General features: G+C 49.4%; 1 protein-coding gene across 2 annotated transcripts in view; it reads right to left on the bottom strand.

Annotated features, from left to right (window-relative positions):
- Nucleotides 1–1,156: 1,156 nt before the first annotated feature.
- The window catches only part of RHBDL3 (rhomboid like 3), a 55,188-nt gene continuing 33,272 nt past the window's right edge, over nucleotides 1,157–23,072 (bottom strand). For both annotated transcript variants that reach the window (XM_070390429.1, XM_070390430.1), the window contains 3 exons: nucleotides 19,328–19,428; nucleotides 8,422–8,482; nucleotides 1,157–4,972 (listed from right to left, as the gene is read on the bottom strand). In XM_070390429.1, coding sequence (XP_070246530.1) covers nucleotides 4,701–4,972; nucleotides 8,422–8,482; nucleotides 19,328–19,428 — 434 coding nt within the window. In that variant the 3' untranslated portion in view covers nucleotides 1,157–4,700. The remainder of the gene's footprint in view (nucleotides 4,973–8,421; nucleotides 8,483–19,327; nucleotides 19,429–23,072) is intronic.

The raw sequence follows: 23,072 nt of genomic DNA, 5'->3' as shown, positions 1-23,072 counted from the left end.
ACTGCCGGCTGCCAGGGAGCTTACCTTTGGGAACCGAGTCCCGGGACCACGGCTGCTGACAGGACTCTGTTCCCCACACTCCAAACAGATCCTAGATCTTGAGCCTGAACCATGCCCTAAAATTTGCTCTGGGATGACTTCTGCCATCCCAGAAAGCATGTAGAAATATTTCTAAATGATACACAAGAAACTGATGTGAAAACATGATCAGAAACAACTCCCATACCCTGAATTTTAACAGGGTAGTTTAATCCTCCACTGAAAGCTGTGAATGGCCAAACCACATACACTGCCATTAGCTTAGAGAAACTGGTGAGAATGGTTTCTCAGGCTTCACCCACTCAAAGCCCACTTGATTATTAAACATACCAAGCACCAGACTACCTTTAACATTTGCTCTCCTCTTATTTTTCCCCTTCTGTAAGTGAACTGTCCATGCTCTTTTACCCCAAGGACATTCCTATTTCTTTTTTAGGATCAGGGTGCTGACAGCCCCTAGAAAGACCTAGGGACTTGCCAGGTGGTCCAGCGGTTAAGACTCCATGCTCCCAATGCAGAGGGTATGGGTTCAATCCCTAGTCAGGGAACTAAGATCCTGCATGACAAGAAAGAAAAGACCTAAAGACTAGGCTATTGGGGTAATGAAGGAAGTATCTAGGATATTTTGAAGAAGACTCATCCAATAATAATAGAATATTAAGCTCTCTCTGGGGTACAGTGTAAGAGTGGAAGGGGAAGGCCAGGCACCCACCAGGACAGCTGGCACAAAGGTTCATGACCTGAAACCCTAGATGAGTTTCCTTATTCACAGCCCTTTCCCTCTAAATTATACATAGAATTGTCTATCTGTGCATTTTTATGGGAAGAATAATCATAGCTTCCATCAACCACTCAAAAGAACTGTATTCAAGAAAGGCTAAGAACTACCAAGCCGGAAAGACCAGTGCTGAGCACGGATGCCCCATCCGTACGGCATACATCACAGACCCACCCCCACTGTTGGCCACCCTCTCTGCCTCCCCAACCCTAACCCAGACCGAGATGAAACAGGCTCCAATGCCAGCCCTTCCCGAGTAACTGGTGAAACTGGTGAGAATAACTGTATAACCAATGACTTAAAGAAAAAAAAAAATCTTTAATGGAATCTGTGCTCAAATAATATGTTACAACAAAAATATACAGAATGTACACGATACAAAAATATTTAGAAACAAACACTGCAGCTTGTGGTTTTTTTTTTTTTCCACCTACTCCAGTCCTGGGGGCAGGGAGACAGGTGTTGGGCTGGGCAGTTTTTTAAGGCAGAGGAATATTGGAGCTTTCCGGCCAGCACTGGGAACATGAATGATGCCAGGAAAGGGTTTTCCACTGCACCTGGGAATCAGCATTATTTGCAAACGAAACTGGACACTGCAGGGAGATCCAGGCTTGGTGAGCATGGACTCCCCTAATCCTCTGGGCAAGAATGGTTCTCATGGAAATTGAGAACCCTGTGAGCTGGCAAAAGCGTCTCATCCAGGAGCTTTTCCTAATTAAAAAACTAATGATGAGTGGTGTCACTAAAATGAAATTTCTCCTTGGAAGGTCGTTTTCCTTTCCCGAGTTTCTGTGATTCCTCTTCCATGTAAGGAGAGGGTGAGTCTGGGGCTGCTGTTAGGGGAACCTTCAGTTTTCAGCCTCTGAAGCCTGTGGATAAAAGGCTGACTACCTTCCACAGCCTGAAGATTCTCTCCACCCTCTGCTTCTCAGCACCCGGTCAGGTGGCCATACTGGATGAGGAGGGAATGTGGGAACAGAGGACCTGCCCGGGAGGAAGCCAGACCCCCAGAAGTAAACCTTACCGGACAGCTGTCTGCCGGCCCTGGGCTGGAGATCTGGAGCGTCTGAAGTGACTCCTGCCACCACTGCGTGGTCCTGCTTGGACGTGGTGGTCGGGAGAGGCGGCGGAGGTGGGCGTTGAGCACAACAAAGAACTTCGAGGTTGCTTGTGGACCAGGAGCAGCTGGGGCCGGCGGTGCGGGGTGTAGAGAAGGAGCCCTTAGTGTATCCCAGGCCTCGCAGGGCAAGACTCCACACCTCTGCCTTATGCAGTCCTCAGTAACAAGCTTCCATCTGAAGCCCTGAAGGAACTGGGTGCTTCCCTGATGGGCTTTCTAGACTCTTCCAGTTCACAGTCTTCCCACGTCTGAGAGCGGAAGCCCCCAGCTCCAGACCATACCAGATAAAGGCAGAAGTGTCTCCACTTCCTCCACCACATCCCAGAGTGCTCAGGTGCCAGGACAGAGGCGATGCCCTGCCTCCCAGCAGAGCACAAGCAGCCTCTGTCGCTCCCAGAAGGGACAGCATCACTCAGGGTTAGCAGGGGTGGCAGTCCACAGCAGAGCCCCTCCCACCCCCATCTTTGCCCACGTCTTCTTGGCCTCCTTTCCAGCTCAGAGTCTCCTCTCCTAAGAAGCTCACTCTTTCAACCACACCTGGCCCTCAGGAGGGTGGAGGATGGCTGGCAGGGACAGACTGGCACGGCTCAGCCAAACACCCGGGGCCATCCTGCCAGGGTGTCCTTAGCACAGCATTGACACAAGTGCAGCATGACCTCGGGAGCCCTATGTGGGGACCAGAACAATCTATCGTTGGGCCAAGACAGGGAAGGGCTTGGCATAGCCCGGGGGTGAGTAGGGGTGTCGTGGGGTAGGAAGACCCTGCCCATTTATGGGTGATCACAGTGGCCCAAGACCCGTGAATACCTGGCCTGGCTGACTCTGGACCTTAGCATATGTAAGGGCTCTGACAGGCTTGTGGCGGCCCCATTCCTGCAGGAACACAGCCCTCTGGGTTGTCAGTGTAGGGAGTTCCCAGGGCAGCATAAAGAGACACAGTTCATCAAAGGCCATCCTCCCCACACCCTCCCCACGGGGTGGGCACCAGCTCCTGCAGGGGATTGTTGCCTCAGCCCTGTTCTGCCACTTGTTTTGGGGTGGGGGCGCAGATTTGACCATCTCCATGTGTCCTCCCGGCTCTGAGCATCCATGGGCTGTCCTCCTTGCCTGCGATATTCCCTCAAGCACCCACTAATTCTTCTCCAGGAGCAGTTTCCTGTCTGAATTGGAATCCCTGTGCCCCCAACTTCAAAAGGCCCCAACATTCCTGCTCCAGCCTTTCCTGCACCCCCAAAGCTCCCTCCCTCCTAAGGGAGACACAACAGAATCTTTTCAGACAGGAAGGCTCCTCTAGACAGGAGTCAGAGCAGAACGTGGCAAAGGGGAGGGAAACCTCAGCATCCTCAAGGTCCCTGGAAGGGCGGAGGTCTCCCTCCACCGCAGCATGTCTCCCACTGGTCAGGGAGTCTCAGGGAGGCACCAGAGAGGAACGGGGATGGGGAAGAAGGGGGTGGGAGTTTCCTATCTCTCAGTGTCCCCTTCCTCTCAGGCGGACTCCCCCACAGCCCCTGCCCTCTGCAGGTTTCCTCTGCAGCCTCCAGCTGGCCTCACATCATCTTTCCCATCACATGTGCATCTGCCCACCAAACCATATATGTGCACACACACACATGCACACACACACACATACACATGTACCAGAACATTGGCTCTGTAAGCAGAGGACAGGCACACTGGGGGCTGTGGGCAGTGGAAGGGGAGGAAAAGACCCTGAACAAAAGGGGTTGGATGTCCAGACACTGGTGTGAGACGTCAGCACCCGGGAGAAGTCCGAAGCTGATACCCTTCCCTTCCCCACTGGCACTGGGGGTGGGGAGGGCAAGGGCGGAGTGGAGGGGAGTGAAAGTGAAAGTTGCTCAGTCCTGTTCGACTCTTTGTGATCCCACGGACTGTAGCCCACCAGGCTCCCCTGTCCATGGGATTCTCCAGGCAAGAATACTGGAGTAGGTAGCCATTCCTTTCTCCAGGGGATCTTCCCGACCCAGGGATCGAACCTGGGTCTCCCGCACAGGAGGCAGATTCTTTATCACCCGAGCCACTAGGGAAGCCCTGAACAAAGTTATTGCCTCCCTCTCAGGCTCCTCTCACAGGTACCCCGAGGGCAAGGGAGCAGGGAAGGGGGAGCCTGGAGCTATAGGATCTCCCTCTGCGCTCTCCAGGCCTGAGAGAGAGCCCCACTGGTGGGCACCCCAGTGCCCACCAACAGGCATGGGAGGGCGTCTTGGGTCCCCCCAGCCGAGACCAAAGTTGACCATCCTCCACCACCAGGCCCCCTTCCACTCCAGAGCTCCATACCCAATAGCTATGGAGGGAACACATCCTGGCCCCATAGTGACCTCTGGGCTGGACACGGCCTGCCTGGCTACTGGATGACTAGAAGCCGCGGGCCTTCCTTACACTCTTAGGCACCTCTGGGTGGCGGATGAAGGAGAAGGCTGCTACCCAGTCTGTGTCCCTGAACACATGGGACATGCCCAGCCCGAGGGGACAGCCACTCTCACGTCACCCCAGGCCTTCGCCCTGGCCCGAGGTCCTCAGAACAATCTAGAAAAACTACAGAAGCCACATCCAATTCCTCCAACGGGTGCCTTCAGAAAAAGGCCTCCACTGTCTGTTCAGATCTGAACACAAATGTTACAGCAGCCCAGCATCTCTTGTCCTCTCCTCTCTGGCCTCACTGAGCTGGTGATGAGAAAAAGAATACGGCTGCTCCTGGCTGATGCTGCTTCTCCCTCCTCTCCTGGACCACGGTCCTTCAGGCCTTTAGGGGGGCGGCGGCAGCTTCAAGTCCAGCAGGGTGTAGGCAAAGATGTTCCAGAAGACAGCGAACAGCACGAAGACGGTGTACATGGCCACAAAAATCCACCACAGCGACTGGTCTTGCAGCCTCTGCTCGTAGTTCCTCAGGACCACCACACCCAGGGTGATGCCCACAGCCACGCCACCCAAGTGCGCCACAAAGCTCGGGTGAGGGCAGGGAGGGTAAGCTGACGGGTGGAACCGCAGCCACACGGCCCGTCCAAACTCCATGCTCACTGCAAGGGGAGGAAGCACAGACAGGTCACCAGAGGGCACAGGGCGGGAGCTGAACGAGAGGTCTTGCACTCCAGCCAGCCACCCAGTCATCCAGCCACTAATTCTTTCACTACCCAACAGGCCAAGCACGGTTTGCTGTGTGCACTGGACATATAATCATGAAGACGGCAGACACACTACTGTTCTCCCAGGGCTTACAGAATCTGGCGACCAACCAGCATATAATTACATAGTAAGATAATCCGGTAAAAGGCCAGAATACTGGAGTGGGTAGCCTTTCCCTTCTCCAGCGGATCTTCCCAACCCAGGAATACAACTGGGGTCTCCTACATTGCAGGCGGATGCTTTACCAACTGAGCTATCAGGGAAGCCCAAAAGAAACCCTACGGGAAGAAAAAAATAGGTGATTTAAAATCAAGGCTGTGTTTCAGGAAGGGGATTGTTTGGTTTGGAGAATCAGGCCAAATCTTCCCACAGGAGGGACACTTGAATATCAAGAGAAGACGCAGAACTTCCTGGTGGTCCACGGGTCAAAACTTCACCTTTCAAGGCAGGGAGTTAACAGCCCACAGGTCTCGTGGCCAAAAATTCAAAAATACAAAATACTGTAACAAATTCAATAAAGACTTTAGAAATAGTCCGTATCAAGAAAAAAATCTTAAAAAGAGAGAGAAGACCTTAAGAAGAGCGCTTCAGGCCGAGGGGACAGCTCTGTGCAGAAGCCCAAAGGGCCTGCACCCCTGCAGTCATGAGTGCTGGAGGCTCAGTCCCCCCATCTGTATAGTCTCAGACTCTACATACCAGGCTACACTGCTGGGACATCAATAAGAATCTCATTATGTGTGAGACCTTTACAGTCTACTAAGTGTCTTCATGTACTAGCTCTAAACCCTGGAGAACCCTCAGAACTGGTGCTTTTATGGTTGAAAGGAAGCGATGAAGGGAGAGAAGGGCAAAGAAGGAGCGGAAATAAATAATCTCAACAAAGTGTTAGAATGTCAGAATCTAAAATGCCCCCATCTTGCTCTCCAATCCATCCTTCTTGTGCAAACTCAGCTTGGCCAATTCAACGGGGACGTGCTCTCTTGAAGGGTTAAGTGCCATTTTATTACCTATCACCCAAAGAACCTTGTTAGGTTACCATTTAATTAACCAGGGTGCCTCTCTCCACCCTAACCACCCCAGAGATGCCAGCACCTCCAAGGATGTTCATTCCCCGGGGAATTGCCTAAGCTTCCAGGCCTGAGCCCTGCAACCCCAGGGATGGCCAATAGATGGCAGAAACGGAGTGGCAAGGGACACACATCCTTACCTCCTCCTGCCTCCCCGGGTGCCAAGGCGTCTTCCTGCCCTTTCCCTTGCAGGCCCTGCAGTCCACAAGGGAGGTTGGAGTGACATTGGTCTCAGTTCCAAAATTGCATTTTAGTTTTTATAATGCTTGTAGTTAGATTATTTTATTTAAAAAAATTTTTATGTGGACCATTTTTTAAAGTCTTTATTGAATTTGTTACAATTCTGTTTTATGTTCTGTTTTTTTTTTTTTTTTTTTTTTTTGCCAGGAGACATGTAGGATCTTAGCTCCCCAACCAGGGATCTAACCTGCAGCCCCTGCACTGGAAGGAGAAGTCTTAACCACTGGTCCACCAGGGAAGTCCCCAGGTTGTATTCTTTTAAACTGTAAGACTCATGACTCTGCTCCCTTTCTTACAAACAGACAAATTCAGGCTGAGAAGATGAGGAAGCTATGCTCCCCCTAGCTCCTAGCCCACTGCCTCCCATAGCCTCTCCCAACCCCCTGCCGCCCCCAGACCCTGATTCAAAGATTCTGTGAGTTTTAGAGCTGGAAGGTCCTTTCCGGGATTAGAAATCCTCCAACGCCATCCAGGAAACAGAGATCAGAGGATCCTGAAAGCCATGGGGTACAAAGGATGTGGAAGTGGATTTAAATGGAGCCCACCTGGGCCCCTTATCCGTTCCATTTCTGTTCTGGCTCAGTTTTTCCTCTTCCCCACAAACCAAGTGGCTGACCCAGACAGAGATAGTCCCGGAGCTCCTGCCCAGCCTGGCAAAAGTGCAGGGCATTAGAGACGGCACAGGCTCACTCTGAATTCTGCCTCTACCACCTGTAGGGGGGTGACCTTCATGTTCTGAGCCTGTAAATTGAGCCTAAAAACAATCCGCTCTTCATAGCCATGTTCTGGGAACTGAATGAGAGTTTGTGTGTCCCTCTTCTCTATTCTGTTCAGACTCATCTCTTTCCATCTCAGAATGAGCCTCTTGGCCTCTGGTCTTATCCCCTGCACATACCTCCCCCTCCACACTGCAATCTGATGAATCACTGAAAACTCAAAATTGTAAACATCTCCCTCATTTAAAGCCCCTCACTGGCCTCCTAGTGCATCCGGGGATGAAGCCCAGTTTTTCTCTTTGCATTTAAATCCCTCCATGGTCTGACTCCAGTGATCTCTTACACAATCACACACAGTCCTAAACCTCATGGGTCAGTTTTGTTAACCAACTTGCCAGCCATTACCCTTCACTCTTCTGCATCTTTGTTTCTGCGGCACCTGAAGTGGCCTCTTGCATCCTGTCTACCTGGTGAACACCTGTCTTGTCTTTCACACTCAAAATGTCCTTTGCAGGTAGACTGGCTTCTCTCAACGAAGGCCCTTATCACACCTGTTCACAAGGGTTCATGGATTAGCTATAGCTCGTGAGCCTGCTAAACTGCAAGTTTTAGAGTGTGTGTATGTGTGTGTGTGCACGCCCATGTGAGCTTGCCCATATGTGCCTTTTTCTGGAAAGTAATCCTCAGTTTCCAGTAGGAGATCTCAAAGGATCGACTCCGTGACCCAAAAGGTTAAGAAATTACTTCTCTCACAAGGAAAAAAATTTTTTTTTCAATTTCTTTAATTCTGCATCTATACGAGATGACGGATGTTTGCTAAGCTGATGGTACTAACCATTTCGTGATGTATATAAGTCAAATCATCAGGCTGTACACCTGTAACTCATGCAGGGCCGTGTGTCAATTTTATCTCAATAAAACTGGAAGGAAAAACATTTTTAAATAAAAATATTGAAACCAGAATTTTTTTTAAACCAAAAGGAATAAAAGCCCCCAAAGGTTATTCTTCTTGATCTGACCACTGAGCTACAGCCTTATCCCATGTGGACTCTCCTCTCTACGTGGACTCTCCTCTCTACGTGGACTCTCCTCTCTATGTGGACTTTCCTCTCTGCACAGTCTATGTCTGTGAAAAGTAGAGGTCAGGGAGCAGCACTGGAGGTCAGACCCTCCTGTAACCCCCACTTCTTTGCACACTGTGGACATGTCTCCCTTCTCTTTTTGACCACAAGTCCCTAAAGAGCAGGGACTGTGCCATCTCTACATCCCCCAGGACTGGTACAGGGCCCCCCTTCCCCAGCCAGCCCTATCAGAACTTACTACAGATCAAGGCCACAGCCATCCGCAGCAGCTTGAATTGACACTTCATGCCTGACCAGTTCTAGGAAAAAAAAAAAAGAGAGAGAGTTTCATTAGTTTCAGATCAGACCACTTCTCTGCAGAGGTAGCCAGCCTAGGAAAAGCTGACATTTAAAAAAGTCATCTCTGGGAATTCCCTGGTGGTTCAGTGGTTAGGATTCCGCACTTTCACAGCCAAGGGCTTGGGTTTGTTCCCTGATCGGGAAACTAAGATCCCACAAGCTGTAGAGTGAGGCCAAAAATAAATTTAAAAATAAAATTAGTGGGGTTTTCCTGGTGGCCCAGTGGTTAAGACTCCATGCTCTCAATGCAGGGGGCCAGCGTTCACCCCCTGCTCAGGGAACTAGATCCCGCATGGTACAACTAAGAGTCTGCATGCCACAATTAAAGATCCTGTATGCTTCAACTAAGACCTGGCACAGTCAAATAAATGTAAAAATAAATAGTTTTAAAAATTAAAAAAAGAAAATGTGTAAACAAAGGAAAGGCTAAAAGAGTTGGAGTACAATAAAAATAAAGACGGAGTTTAAAAAGAAATCATCTCTATTAAATCCTAAATGAAGTGATTGTGGCGCAGTCCCAGATCGCACCAGCACAGCCTGGACATTTTAGGGGTTGGTACCGTCATAAAAGCTCTGGAGCTGCACCAACACAGGAAGAGAATCTAGATCCTGGGAGACACGAGTCCCTGTCTCCACGACACAGATAGATATCTGAATGTTGCCCCAGCTGCTAGGTCTCATGGTTACAAAGCGATGCAGGCCAGCAAAGCAAGCCAAGTCAAAACAGAACCATCAGGACGATAGGAGAACTCAAAAGCCTGCATTCGAGAAACAAATGAGGAGAAGATCTGGGGGAGGTCAAGTTCACTGTGGTCAGCTATCAAGTGAGTCAACATAAGCAAAAGGTATATTTAGTGTAACCTGTAAGCAGAGACAATGGATAAAACTTCAGAGACAGACTTTTCTTTTTAAGCTCAGGATACGCTTCCATTTCTAATCAGCTGAGCTGTCCAAAGATGGAATGATCCATGGGATGGTGAGTTTCCCATCACAGAGGGGTCCACATGGGGGCTTCGCATCACTCAGAGCGGGTGCTTGAGAGAATCAAGCATTGGAAGCGGGGTGGGCCAGATGGCCTTCAGACAAATCCCTCTTTCCCCTGAGAATCTCTGAACACTCTGAACCTCCAAAGCAGATAATCAGAGCACAATTATTCACCTTACAAAAGGACTGTTCACTTTACAAAAGACTTCGCCACAGGGCTCCTTTGAGGGCCACTCCTGCAGTGCTTTCAAAGCTCCCTTCCATTTACCCAGAAGCAGAAAGGAGCCCGGAAACTCCCTGGAAAACATCAGTCTTGGGGGAGGAGGCAAGTGGGGATGCCCCGGCTTCTGTTTCCTCCCACCCACCTCCCCCTGCCTTTGCTCCCTGGCCCAGGCCCAGCTCAAGGGCACATCTTGAACTCCTCTGAAATAGGGGGACCCATGCATGAAATCTGACGGGGCTCCTGAACACTGGCACGGACAGCAATGTCTATGGAAGCTTCAGTGGACCGAATGGAATGGAGGGACGCTGTCCCAAAGACAGAAATCCTGCCACATTCAGCTCTCTGCCCTTCGCCTCCCTCTTCCCCATTATTCCTCAATGATCAGCATGTCCTTCCTCACAAAAAGCTAAGTGAGGGTCTTCCCTGGTAGTCCAGTGGCTAAGACTCTGAGCTCCCAATGTAGGTGGCCCATGTTTGATCCCTAGTCAGGGAACTAGATCCCACGTGCCACAACTAAAGATCCCACATGCTGCAACCAAAAAAAAAAAAGGGGGAGGTGAGCGATACACGGTCCCTCTTCAGGTGGGAAAGTCTGATCTCTGCTTGCTGACATGTTCTGTACTAAGAAGCAGATGGCAGGACAACGTTGTCCCCTGCTGGGGTTTGCCCACAGGGGACTCTTGCTGGGGGCAGGGAACAGAACAGGAGTTGGTGCCTTCCATTGGATCTGGCAACCCAGTCCAAGCTGGCTCAGTTGGCTGAAGTTGGGTAGCCCCTCAGCTCCTCTCCATGAGGAAGCCTTAGGATGGGAGGGACCTTGGGAGTCACCTGGTGGGCCATCTCCTCCCAAAGGGACACCCCTGCCAAGAAGCCCCTGTGACGGGGAGCTCCCCAGCTCCTGGGGCAGCCCCAGGAAGGGGTTACAATCACGGAAAATTTCTTCCTGCCATTGTCCAGCCAGGCTTTGCCTCCCTGTGATGTCCACCCACGGCTCTTCATTCTCTCTTAAAAGTGACACCCACATTCACAGCAGTGTAATTCACAACAGCCAAAAAAGTGGAAGCAAATCAAGGGTCCAAGGAGAGATGAACAGAGAAATAGAAGGTGGGCTAGCCACACAGTGGAATATTACTCAGCCTTCAAAAGGAAAGACGTTAAGACTCATCCCAAACTGGAATGAACCTTAAAGATATTATGCTGCTAAGTGAAATAATCCACTCCCAAAAAGACAAAGAGCATTTGATTCCACTTATAGGAGGTACAGAGGAGTCCAGGAGGTGGGGGAGAGAGGAATGGAAGTTGTTGTTAAAAGGGTATAGAGTTTTAGTTCTGCAAAATGGAAAGAGTTCTGTAGATAGATGGTGATTCGTATCGTACTATGATATGAATGTACTGAACACTCTTAAAAAAAAAAGTGACATGGAACACTTCTAATATCCCTTTTCCTCATAAAAGCTCTCTGGATATTTTACCTCATGTCTCTTTCCCTGAGTTCTGACTGATACTATGGGGCAAAGTAAGTTTAGAATGTATTGGTCACGCTCTCCTTCAGCTGAGGTCCTCACCCCTCTGGGTCCAACCTGGGATTTGCCTTAAAAAGTACCGTCTGTATTTTTGGTCTGGCAAGATCACCCTGGGATGACTCAGAATTCCTTTTTCCTAGGGTCCTTGTTTATAAATTTGAGGTAACAGTACGTATCTCATAGCCCACCTCATTGTTACGAAGGTGAAATGAATTAATATGTGTAAAGAACACAGACTGGAACACAGTAAGAGTCATCCATCTAAATGTCTGATAGTATCTAGACCTGCGGCAAAGACAGTGAGCTTGCCTTGCAGAACGGTTTTAAAACTTCAGAATCTCTGCGAAGTGAAATAAGTCAGAGAAAGACCAATACTGTACGATATCATTTATACGTGGCATCTAAAAACTATAACAAACTAGTGAATAGAACCGGAGAAGGCAATGGCACCCCACTCCAGCACTCTTGCCTGGAAAATCCCATGGGTGGAGGAGCCTGGTAGGCTGCAGTCCATGGGGTCGATAAGAGTCGGACACGACTGAGCGACTTTACTTTCACTTTTCACTTTCATGCATTGGAGAAGGAAATGGAAACCCACTCCAGTGTTCTTGCCTGGAGAATCCCAGGGACGGGGGAGCCTGCTGGGCTGCCGTCTCTGGGGTGGCACAGAGTCAGACACGACTGAAGTGACTTAGCAGCAGTAGCAGCAGTGAATAGAACATAAGAGAAGTAGACTCACAGATACAGAAAACAAACTAGTGTAACCAGTGGAAGGGGCAAGATTGGGGTAGGAGACCGTAAGGTGCAAACGACTGGGGGTAAGACAGGCTCAGGGATGATTTGTTTCACACAGGCAATATAGGCAATATTTTGTAATAACTGTAAGTGCAAAGTAACATTTTAAAATTGTACAAAAATGGACTTCCCAGTGGTTAAGGAGTATGCAAGTCACATCTGTGTCCTGAGTCAAGTCTGACTCTGCAACTCCATGGACGCTCACCCACCAGGCTCCTCTGTCCATGGGATTCTCCAGGCAAGAATACTAGAGTGGGTTGCCACTCCCACAGGCAGGGAGTCCATCTGACTCCAGGAGCCTCCTCCAGGGGATCTTCCCAACCCAGGGATTGAAACTGCATCTCTTGCGCTGGCAGGCAGATTCTTTACCACTGCGCAACCTGGAAGCCAGGGGTTAAGAATTCTCCTGCCAATGCAGTGGACAAGAGTTCGATCCCTGGGTTGGGAAGATCCCGCATGGTACGGGGAAACTAAGCCCGTGTGCCGTAACTACTGAAGTCCATGGCCCTAAAGCCCAAGATCCACAGTAAGAGAAGCCCTGGCACCACAACTAGAGAAAGCCTGTGTGCAGCAACAAAGACCCAGCACAGCCCCAAACAAAACAAATGAATTAATTGTAAAAATTGTATAAAAAGTAAAAAAAAAAAATCTTAAAAAAAAAAAATTCTGCAGAATCTCAATGACCTTCGATGAAGCCAGGGAACTCCAGTTTTCCCACATGGCTGCCCTGCCCCCCCAGCACCCCCGCCGGGCCAGCCTCATCCACCACACCATACCTGGCTCCGGAAGATACTGGAGTCTGCCAAGCTGATCCAGTCACACCCTCTCATCTGCACTTGAGGGTCAAGGAGGGCTAGGGCAAGGTCACAGTGAGTTAAGGTCGAGCTTGACAAGGTTCCCAGTCCAGGGCTCTGTTTGCCCACACTTCCAAGGCAAGGTTATGTTCTGTCTGTCTGTGCTGTCTGTCCCTGCCGGCTGCCCCCAGCTGCCCCCCAAAGCTGAGTGAACAGTCAGTAAGTGACCAGCCTCCCAGCAGCTGACGGGTTAAACTAGAAAGTCACTCCTTTGCACCAGCTGCCTCATCTCCCAGCCCCCTCCCCATTATTCTCTCCAATAAAATAAGCACAGTGAAACAACAGGAGAAGGGGAAAAACCTCACACAGCGCCAGCCATGCTGCTGCTATAAATGTTGAAAAGCCTGCAGGCCCCTGGGGAATATATACTTTTTTCAGGCCCTTTAATTTCATTCTCTCCCAGAGCCTTGCAGGGTGAGATGGTAACTCACCAACGGCAAACAAGACGGGAACCAGGCCTCTCAGCATCTTGCTCATCCAACCAGCTAAGAGCTCACAGGCTGAAACCCAGGCGGGAGGTTCTGTTCCCAGACTGCTTTACATACCCCCAGTGGAAACAACTTCTTGTCAAATCACTTCAAGAAAACCCAACACAGGAAACAAGAAAGCATGACACAGATAAAATTAGATGTCATTAAGTAAAAATCTTACAGCAGGCTTTTTACTTAATAAACTGAACCTTGTAACGCAGCAATCTTCTGCGACTTTCAGACAACAATCTCTCCTGTGCTTTGACAGTACGGTTCAATTTGTGAAAATTTCGATCTCAAAACGTTTTAGAAAAACATCTATTGAGTGGGGCAAAGTATAAGAAAATATCTTGTATACTTAAAAATGAAAGTCTGCTCTATGGGCCGCAGCAAAAAGCAATTAATAAATTATTCAATTATGTGCGTCTTTATACTTCTAGAATTTCAAATAAGAAGTCCTGATTGCAGGTCTTTAATGCCATCCAGATCGTTTGTTGAAATATTTTCTAGATTTAATCCCCAGATGTAAACAAGCTTTTTGAAACTCAAAGTGCTTTTTTTTTTTTTTTTATGAAAAATAGGACACGCTTTCATTTCAGGCAGACTCTTTCACTTAAGTACAGTCCTGAGAACAGGAGGGTTCGACATTTTTCTGTTATGTATCTGAAGCATAAAGTACACATTTTCAGATTATTCCCTGTGCAGACATCCGGTGGAATTTGTAATTAAAGAATATGTATAAAATATATACATAGGAATAAAACTACCATATGACCCAACAATCCCACTACTGGGCATACACCCTGAGAAAACCATAATTGAGAAAGACACATGTCACCCCGATGTTCATTCAAGCGCTATTTACAATAGCTAGGACATGGAAGTAACCTGGATGTCCACTGACAGATGAACGGATAAAGAAGCTGTGGTACATACATACAATGGAATATTACTCACCTATAAAAAGGAACACATTTGAGTCAGTGCTAATGAGGTGGATGAACCTAGAGCCTATTACACAGAGTAAAATAAATCCAAAAGAGAAAAACAAATATCACATATTAACGCATACACATAGGATCCAGCTCAGTTGGTAAAGAATCTGCCTGCAATGCAGGAGACCCAGGTTCCATTCCTGGGTCTGGAAGATTCCCTGGAGAAGGAAATGGCAACCCGTTCCAGTATTCTTGCCTGGAGGATCCCATGGAGAGAGGAGCCTAGCAGGCTACAGTCTATGGGGTGGCAAGATTCGGACACGACTGAGCGACTAAGCACACGACACACTATAGAATCTAGAAAGATGGTACTGGTGAATCTATGCGCAGGGCAGCAACTGAGCGACTGAGCTGAACTGAACTGAATGGAGATGCAGACACAGAGAACAGATTTATGGACACCAGGGCAGGGGTGGGACCAATCGAGAGAGAAGCACGGAAACATATACACTACCATACGAAAACAGACATTGGGAATTTGCTGTATGACTCGGGGAACTCAAACCAGGGCTCTGTGACAACCTAGAGGAGTGGACGGTGGGAGGAGGGAGGCAGGTTCAAGAGGGAGTGGACATATGTATACCTATGGCTGATTCATGGTGATGTATGGCAGAAATTAACATAATATTATAAAGTAATTATCCTTCAATTAGAAAATAAAGAAAAATAATAAAATTTAAATCAAAAGAGCTCAAATAAAATGATGATGATATTCATCCTTAAAATTATTTTTTACCTTTATAAAAAGTTTCAGGCTAAATAAAGGAACAAATTGTTAGAAAGAAAAAATATATATATATAAACACTTTTGAACTGTGGTGTTGGAGAAGACTCTTGTGAGTCCCTTGGACAGCAAGGAGATCCAACCAGTCCATCCTAAAGATCAGTCCTACGTGTTCATTGGAAGGACTGATGTTAAAGCTGATACTCAAACACTTTGGCCACCTCATGCGAAGAGCTAACTCATTGAAAAGACCCTGATACTGGGAAAGATTGAGGGCAGGAGGAGAAGGGGACGACAGAGGATGAGATGATTGGATGGCATCACTAACTCAACAGACATGAGTCTGGGTGAACTCCGGGAGTTGTTGATGGACAGGGAGGCCTGGCGTGCTGCAGTCCATGGGGTCGCAAAGAGTCGGACACGACTGAGCAACTGAACTGACTAATATAAACACACATATACCTACAGGATCTCCCAGGATGACGATCTGCCACATAAACGACATTTTCACATGCATTTTTTTTCATGTCTTTCTCACAACTACTTTGTGAAGAAAGGATTACCGATGAGAGAACAGAATCCCTAAGGAGTTAAGGAACTCACAGCATAATAGATGGTAATACCAGACCTCAAATCCACATTTCCTGACAGGTGCATGCTCTTTCTCCTTCTGCTCCAGTGAGGTGCTTTATTGGGTATATACACACAGACCAAATCTTCATTTTGGAATTAAAGATCAACAGTCTAAATGTATGTGCTCAGCCGCTCAGTCATGTCTGACTCTGCAGCCTCATTGACAGTACCCTGCCAGACTCCTCTGTCCATGGGACTCTCCAGGCAAGATTACTGGAGCAGGTTGCCATCTCCTACTCCAGGGGACCTTCCCGACCCAGGGATCAAACCCATGTCTCCTGAGTCTCCTGCACTGGCAGGCAGATTGTTTACCACTAGTGCCATCTGGGAAGCCCACTAAGCGTATATACACCACTGTATACAAAATAATCAGCAAGGGCCTGGTGTGCAGCGCAGGGAACTCTACTCAGTATCCTGTAATAACTTACACGGGAAAAGAACTGAAAAAGAATAAGGATATATATAAGTAAATCACTTTGCTGTACACCTGAAACTAATACGACACTGTAAATCAACTATTTGTTACTCAGTTACTCAGTTATGTCCGACTCTTTGTGACCCCATGGACTGCAGCACACCAGGCTTCACTGTCCTTCACCATCTCCCAGAGCTTGCTGAAACTCATGTCCATTGAGTCAGCGATGCCATCCACCATCTCATCCTCTGTTGTCTCCTCCTCCTCCTGCCTTCTATCTTTCCCAGCATCAGAGTCTTTTCCAAGGACTCGGCTCTTTGCATCACGTGGCCAAAGTATCAGCGCTTCAGCTTCAGCATCAGTCCTTCCAATGAATATTCAAGGTTGACTTCCTTTACGATTGACTGGTTTGATCTCCTTGCAGTCCAAGGGACTCTCAAGAGTCTTCTCCAGCACCACAGTTTGAAAGCACCAATATAAAATAAAAATAAAGAAAAAAAAAAGAACTCTCCTCTTACGTTTGCTAACATTCTAGGGAGAAAAAATATGTCATCTATTAGGCTGAGCCACATCAAACTGCCAAGGTTGAAATGCTTCTGACCCACAGAAATACCAATTTCATTTGGCTTGTCCTAATGCATCTCCGAATCGCTGGGCACAGAGCTAGTTTGGGTAAAGGTAGCCTCTTGATGAAAAGAAACTGACCTTTCTAAGAAGGAAGCGAGTGAAATGAGCATTCTTCACTGTCCAATAAACAGCACACAGCTTTTTAAAGGAGGGCTACCAAATGTCACGCTCCAGGGGACCCCAAAGCTCCCTGTTGGCCAGAGAAAGCCATGTCCTTCTGGAAGAGCACTGGGCTCAGCTGCACCACCACTGGCTACTTGCAGAAAGAAGTACAAACTGGAAGAAAACTGCTCTCAAATACCCCCTCCTCAACCCCACGCCCCACCCTGGGCCCTGGGTCTGCTCTCACAGTGGGAACTTCTGAGAACACCAGAGCTACTTCCCAGGTGGCGGCAAGGGGTGGAAACAGGGCATCGTTATGAAGTCCTGCTTGCCTCTCCCTTCTCAGCTGTGCTGGTTCATGTCCTTCCACACAGACACATCCTGGGGGGAACAGCTGGGGGAGGGTGGCATTTCTTCCCCCTGCAGAAAGGAATTGGGGCAGGGGGAGGGGGGAGTGGCGGAAGCAGAATTCAGAGGAAAAGCAGAGGAAAAGCAGAGGAAAAGCTGTGTCTGGGGAAAGCGGTGGCGCTGATACAGAACGACCCATTTAAAGGGCCACGTGAGGCGGCCCTGGGCTCCCAGGTGCTCAGCAGACCACGGCACGCACCCTGTGTGTAAACACACTTACCGCCCCCAACCGCCCCCCACCCCGCCACGCCCTCACATGGGTTTTCCAGCCTCTGCGGCAGCTCTCTTTCTCTCTCAGGGTACAAATGGGACTTTGGTGCAAAAAGAGGGAATCGTGTTGAGGAGCAGGACAGTTGACAGTAGCAGTGATAAAGAAGAAATGGAGGAGAGTCCCCGGTGGTCCAGTGGTTAAGACTCCATTGCAGCGGGCGCGGATTTGATTCCTGGTCCGGGAACCAACAGCCCACATGCCTGGCAGTGCAGGCAAAATAAATAAGACGTGGGGGAATTGAGGAACTCTATGAACTGTTGTAACTGAGCATCTGAATATCTGCCACGTGGGTGAAGACAGTGATGGGGGAGGAAAGTGAGAACAAGAGGCTCCCAAAGAGAAATTCCTTTCCTGGACACGGTCCCTGCTCCCCTAACCCCGGGTTCTTCCTTCCCGCCTGCCCCCAGATTCAGTGGGTACCCTCTGCCATGCGTTCAGCCCTATTCCAGGCACTGGGGAAAAGATAGGTAAGACCTGGGCTGTGCCTGTGTGGGGGGCATCAGGCAGAGTGAACCAAGCACTGCCAACGACTCCTCTTTCAGCCTCCAAACTTCAGACTGCTTCCAAAACAAGGAAGCTGTCTTCCTTGGCCTCCTCTAAGACTATCAGATGGCTTTCAACTTCTTGCCTTGAAGGTCCTGTCTCTACTCTGAGTCCACCCCAGCCTCTTCTGTGAGGGCTCAGGCATGAAGCTAACACTTACAGCAAGTGGTTATTTTCACTGTATCTCATTCGTCCCACCCCATCCCATTTCACAGATGTAGAAACTGAGGCACAAAGCACTGAAGTCATTTGCTCAAGGTCACTCTTCAGGAAGTAGGTGGCTGCCATTCAGATCTAAGCTGAATAACAGCCCCTGCTGTTAGCTAGTTCACTAGATTGCCTTTCAGGAAAAGGGAAGGAAGGACATGAGAAACGGGATGACGGTGTCCAGACACTGTGACGGGCTGGTGGAGGACAGTGGCACTTAAATGGTCGCCAGGAGATGTGGGCTCAAGACCGTATTTTTGTCACCAATTTGATTATGACTTTGCACAAATCATTTAACCTGTCGGGGCCTTCTTTCCTATTTGAGAATTTTGGTGAGATCATCTCTAAGGTCCCTTTACTTCTTTATTTGTAATTTTATTTATTTTGGCTGTGCTGGGTCTTCACTGCTTCAGGGGCTTTTGTCTGGTTGTGGTGAGCAGAGGTTACTGTGTAGTTGCGGTGTGACAGCTTCTCATTGTGGGGGCTGCAGGGCATGAGGGCTCTGTAGTTGGGGCTCCTGGGCCCTGGAGCACAGGCTCAGTAGTTGTGGCACACGGGCTCAGTTGCTCCGTGACATTTGGGATCTTCCCAGATCAGGGATCAAACCTGTGTCTCCTGCACTGGCAGGCAGATTCTTTACCCACTGAGCCACCAGGGAAGCCCTTAAGGCCCTTTACTTTTACCAAACTATGAGAAACAACAAATTACAATTTTGATGGGTGCTAGTGGTCAAGAATTTTCACTTTTTAAAGCCACCGGGTAGCAGAGTTGGAATAGGGAGACAGGCAAAGCCAGGCTGGAGAAAATTGGAATCATATACAGAAGGGACCCATTGGAAATGGCCCGGCAGAGGGTGAGGAAGTTTCCTTGAATTTGGCTACTGGCCAAGGCCACCTGGGGCTTTCCGAGCCCAGGCTGGAGCACAGAAAAGAATCTAAAACCCAACTCCGGTAGATTAACATCCAGGCCCAGTGACGGCGGGGAAGGGGTGGGGTGGGCCAAGAAAGGACTTCAGGGACAGGGGTGCTCACCATGACGATGTTGGCCAGATGGGCAGAGACGAGCGCATACACCCCTCCAGAGGAGCCCACCACTGGTGCGGTCATGTCAGCCACAGACACTGCCAAGGACCCTGGTACAGAGAGAGACGGAGAATTCAAGGATGCTGGAGTCGCTCCCCACCCCGAGTCCCAGGCGCTGGGATGCTGCAGCCTCAGGGCTGAGACTCCAGAGCGAAAGCTCCATCACCCTGGAGCTTCCTGAAAGATTCATCTACGACCGAAAGGACCATTTGGTTCAAACCTCTCCTTTTACAACTGGGAAGCAAAGTCTCAAGGAGGGAAGTGACTTGTCCACAGTAGAGCTCCAACCCAGACCATCTGCCTGGTGATCTGGCCTCACCGGGTGCTATCTCAGGGTTCTGAGCGATGTCAAGAAAATGGTAGCAGTAGTTTTGCTGAAACTGCCACCCTTATGGGGTGCTATGTGTCAGACAACTGCCAAACATTTTGTGTGACCCTCAAGCCCACTCGCTGAGGCGGGCGCTAACAGCCTCATCGCAGAGATGAGGAGGCTGAGGCCTCAGTCACCTGGTAGGAATGGCTGGAGCCAGGACATGAGTCCAGGCCTGCCTAACACAAAACTCGTGTACTCTTGGCCTCTCCAGCAGCCACTCCCTAACCTGTCAATCCCCACCCTCTACCCTCACTCTTTCTCAATAGCACCCAGAAACCTGCCATGCATCACCTCCAACTGAGTGAAACTGCAACAGACCAACAGGATCTCTAGAGCTGAGCATCTTTGGAGGAAAAATGTCCTTGAGAAGTTCCAGGGAAGAAAGAAAGATGATGTCATACCCCCTGGGGGAAAGGAATGGTACAGACTCTAGGTCTGGAGGATGAGAAACTTTGGTCCTGGGAGGGAAGCTGGGCAGAGAGGAGATGGGCAATGCATTGTTCTGGTCTCATTTAAGTGTGATCAATGCTTTGGCTTCCAGGGAAGGACACAGGAGACTAAAAATAACTGGGAGTTAGAACTCAGGGCTCAGAGGATGAGAGGTGGCTGGCAGGGTGAGTGTGCAGAAATCACCACTGGAAAATGCCCGCAGGCTCCTGAGCCAATTAGTCACTGCCTGGGTGGAGAGAGGAGGGCAAGGCAGAAGGCCAAGTTCTGCAGGCCCTATGGGGGTGGAGGGTCAGCTCCTAAGGAAGAGGCTGGGGCCCGCCTGGGAACCAGGGTACCTGACACCCTGGGCCTGGAGAGGTAGCAGCAATGTCATCTGCCTTCTCCCCCCATCGCTTGCTGCCGCCACCCCAGATCGCTCTCAAGGCTCTGAGCTTATTGTGATCCTACCAGGAAGAGATTCCCCACAACAGGTTCTTCGTCTCCAGGGGGATGTCATCTCTCAAGGAAAACATAAACTGTCATGAACTAAGAACACCCGAGTCCTTCTCCCCTCCCAGGGCAACTATAAATCTTTCCTCTCTCCTTTCATGCTTCCCCTTCGGCTTTAATTAGGTATTGATCTATTGTCAGATAACTTTTTTTTTTTTTAACTGCTGAGCCATGGGGTCAACCCTATATAACAGGAGGGGAAAAAAAAAAATCTCAGGGTGGCCTGCAGGCCAGCAGAGATCTGCATGACAAAGGATTCCCACGCTCCCGGCTGGGGCTGGTGGAGGAGGTTGCATTGCAGGGCTGGGCTCCTCTTAATTACCGTCTGGACAGAGGAAGCTCCCAGGCTGGCCTCTTTCCTCCGTGTGAGTCCCTGCAGATGGGCCCAGCTTCTGCTCCTTCGGCCTCACCGGCGGGATCCACCAGGGCAGGGAGGCGGCAGGGTCCAGCCTCCATGCACTGACCTTTCCCTCACCCTATCCAGGGATGGGAGTCCTGACCCCAGGCAGGGCCACAGGTCAGTCTGGATGGTGGCAGGATGGTCGACTGGGGACGAGACTGGCTACTTGTGTGACCTCGGACACAGCCCCTGAATTCTCTGGGCTTCAGTTTTCATATCTGTGAAATGAGGAGGTTAGTTCTAAGGCTGTCCAATGTTTGAGCAGTAAGACTCTCTTTTCAAAGAAACCTGACCTATACCCCTATCCCACAGAGCAGAGGGCAGACAGCTGCTCAGGCTGAATGGGGGTGAGACATGGGGAGTAAAGTTTGCCATTCACTGGAGGGGACCTCCAGGGTTCCTTCCAGATCAGAAATACAATAATAAAAGCCTTGGCCTAAGATCCAGGGTCTGGGGTTTGAATACTGATATAAGAATCTAGAAGGAAATGATCTGGACCCACTTGCCCTCCATTTGTGGCAGAAAGACTTTCCTTAAATGACTGCAAATTAGTCGTGGACTATGGGCTTCCCTGGTGGCTCAGATGGTAAAGAATCTGCCTACAATGCAGGAGGCCTGGGTTCGATCCCTGGGTCAGGAAGATCCCTTGGAGAAGGGAATAGCTACTCACTCCAGTATTCCTGCCTGGAGAGAATTCCATGGTTAGAGAAGTCTGGTGGGAGAGAATTCAATGGACAGAGGAGTCTGGCAGGCTACAGTCCATGGGGTCACAAAGAGTCACACTGGACTGCGTGACTAACACTTTCATTTTCAGAGGGACTGGGAGAAGTCAAGTAGAAATGTGGGCTGCTCTGCATATCAACAGAGCAAAGCCATTCCAGGGTAGGAAGCCAGGGCCAGGGAGGATTCCTGACAAACCTATGGGATGCAGTGTGAACCCACGGAGGTCAGGAAGGTAGAAGACAGAGAAGCAAGCCACACCTCTGCACAGCAGCAAACCAAAGGACCAGTGCTAGTCAGGGCTATGAATTTCCACTCCCCGAAACCCTGGGTCCATGCCAGCACAGTGATGAACTGGCGACTTTGCCATAACGCACAGCTGTGATAATTTTAGCCTGGAAAATTTAAAGCAGGTGTCCTCCAGCACCTCCCTTAGTTGCTGCGGCTGCTGCTGCGGCTAAGTCGCTTCAGTCGTGTCCAACTCTGTGCGACCCCATAGACGGCAGCCCACCAGGCTCCCCCGTCCCTGGGATTCTCCAGGCAAGAACACTGGAGTGGGTTGCCATTTCCTTCTCCAATGCGTGAAAGTGAAAAGTGAAAGTGAAGTCGCTCAGTCATGTCCAACTCTTAGCGACCCCATGGACTGCAGCCTACCAGGCTCCTCCGCCCATGGGATTTTCCAGGCAAGAGTACTGGAGTGGGTTGCCAATCACCTTCTCCGCCCTTGGTTGCTAAAGAAAAGCAAATCCAAATAAAAATTGCCAGAACACCTACCTTTAAGCAGTATAACTTTATTTATGTATGTACCCTCTCATTTAGTGCTTGCCATGTGCCAAAGCCTGTGCTAGGCTCTGGGGGGTGCGCCCATGGCTTCTGATCTACAGAATTTATCATCAAAGTTGGGCAAAACAGTGAAAAGATCGGGCTATTTTGATTTTTTTGGCCGAACCACATGGCTTACAGGATCTAAGTTCTCTGAGCAGGGATTCAACCCATTTCCCCTGCAGTGGAAGCTGAGAGTCGTAACCACTGGATTGCCAAGGAAGTCCCAAGACTGGATGTTAAAGTATTTAAATTCAGCCCTATAATCATTAGCAGAAGTGAGATACATCTTGGCTTCAAGCATTGGCTAGAAGCACAGGTTTGGGGAAGTTTCTACTACAGTTCTAGGATTTCTTGGCTGAGCAAACAGGGTGATTCCACTTCTTTGAACTGCCTATAAAATGGGGGTGTCAGTAGCCACTTCAGACGAATGTGATGAG

This window comes from Bos mutus, chromosome 19 (genome assembly GCF_027580195.1).
Source record: "Bos mutus isolate GX-2022 chromosome 19, NWIPB_WYAK_1.1, whole genome shotgun sequence".
In the NCBI taxonomy this organism is placed as follows: Eukaryota; Metazoa; Chordata; class Mammalia; order Artiodactyla; family Bovidae; genus Bos; species Bos mutus.
This window is presented reverse-complemented; position numbering and strand designations above follow the sequence as displayed.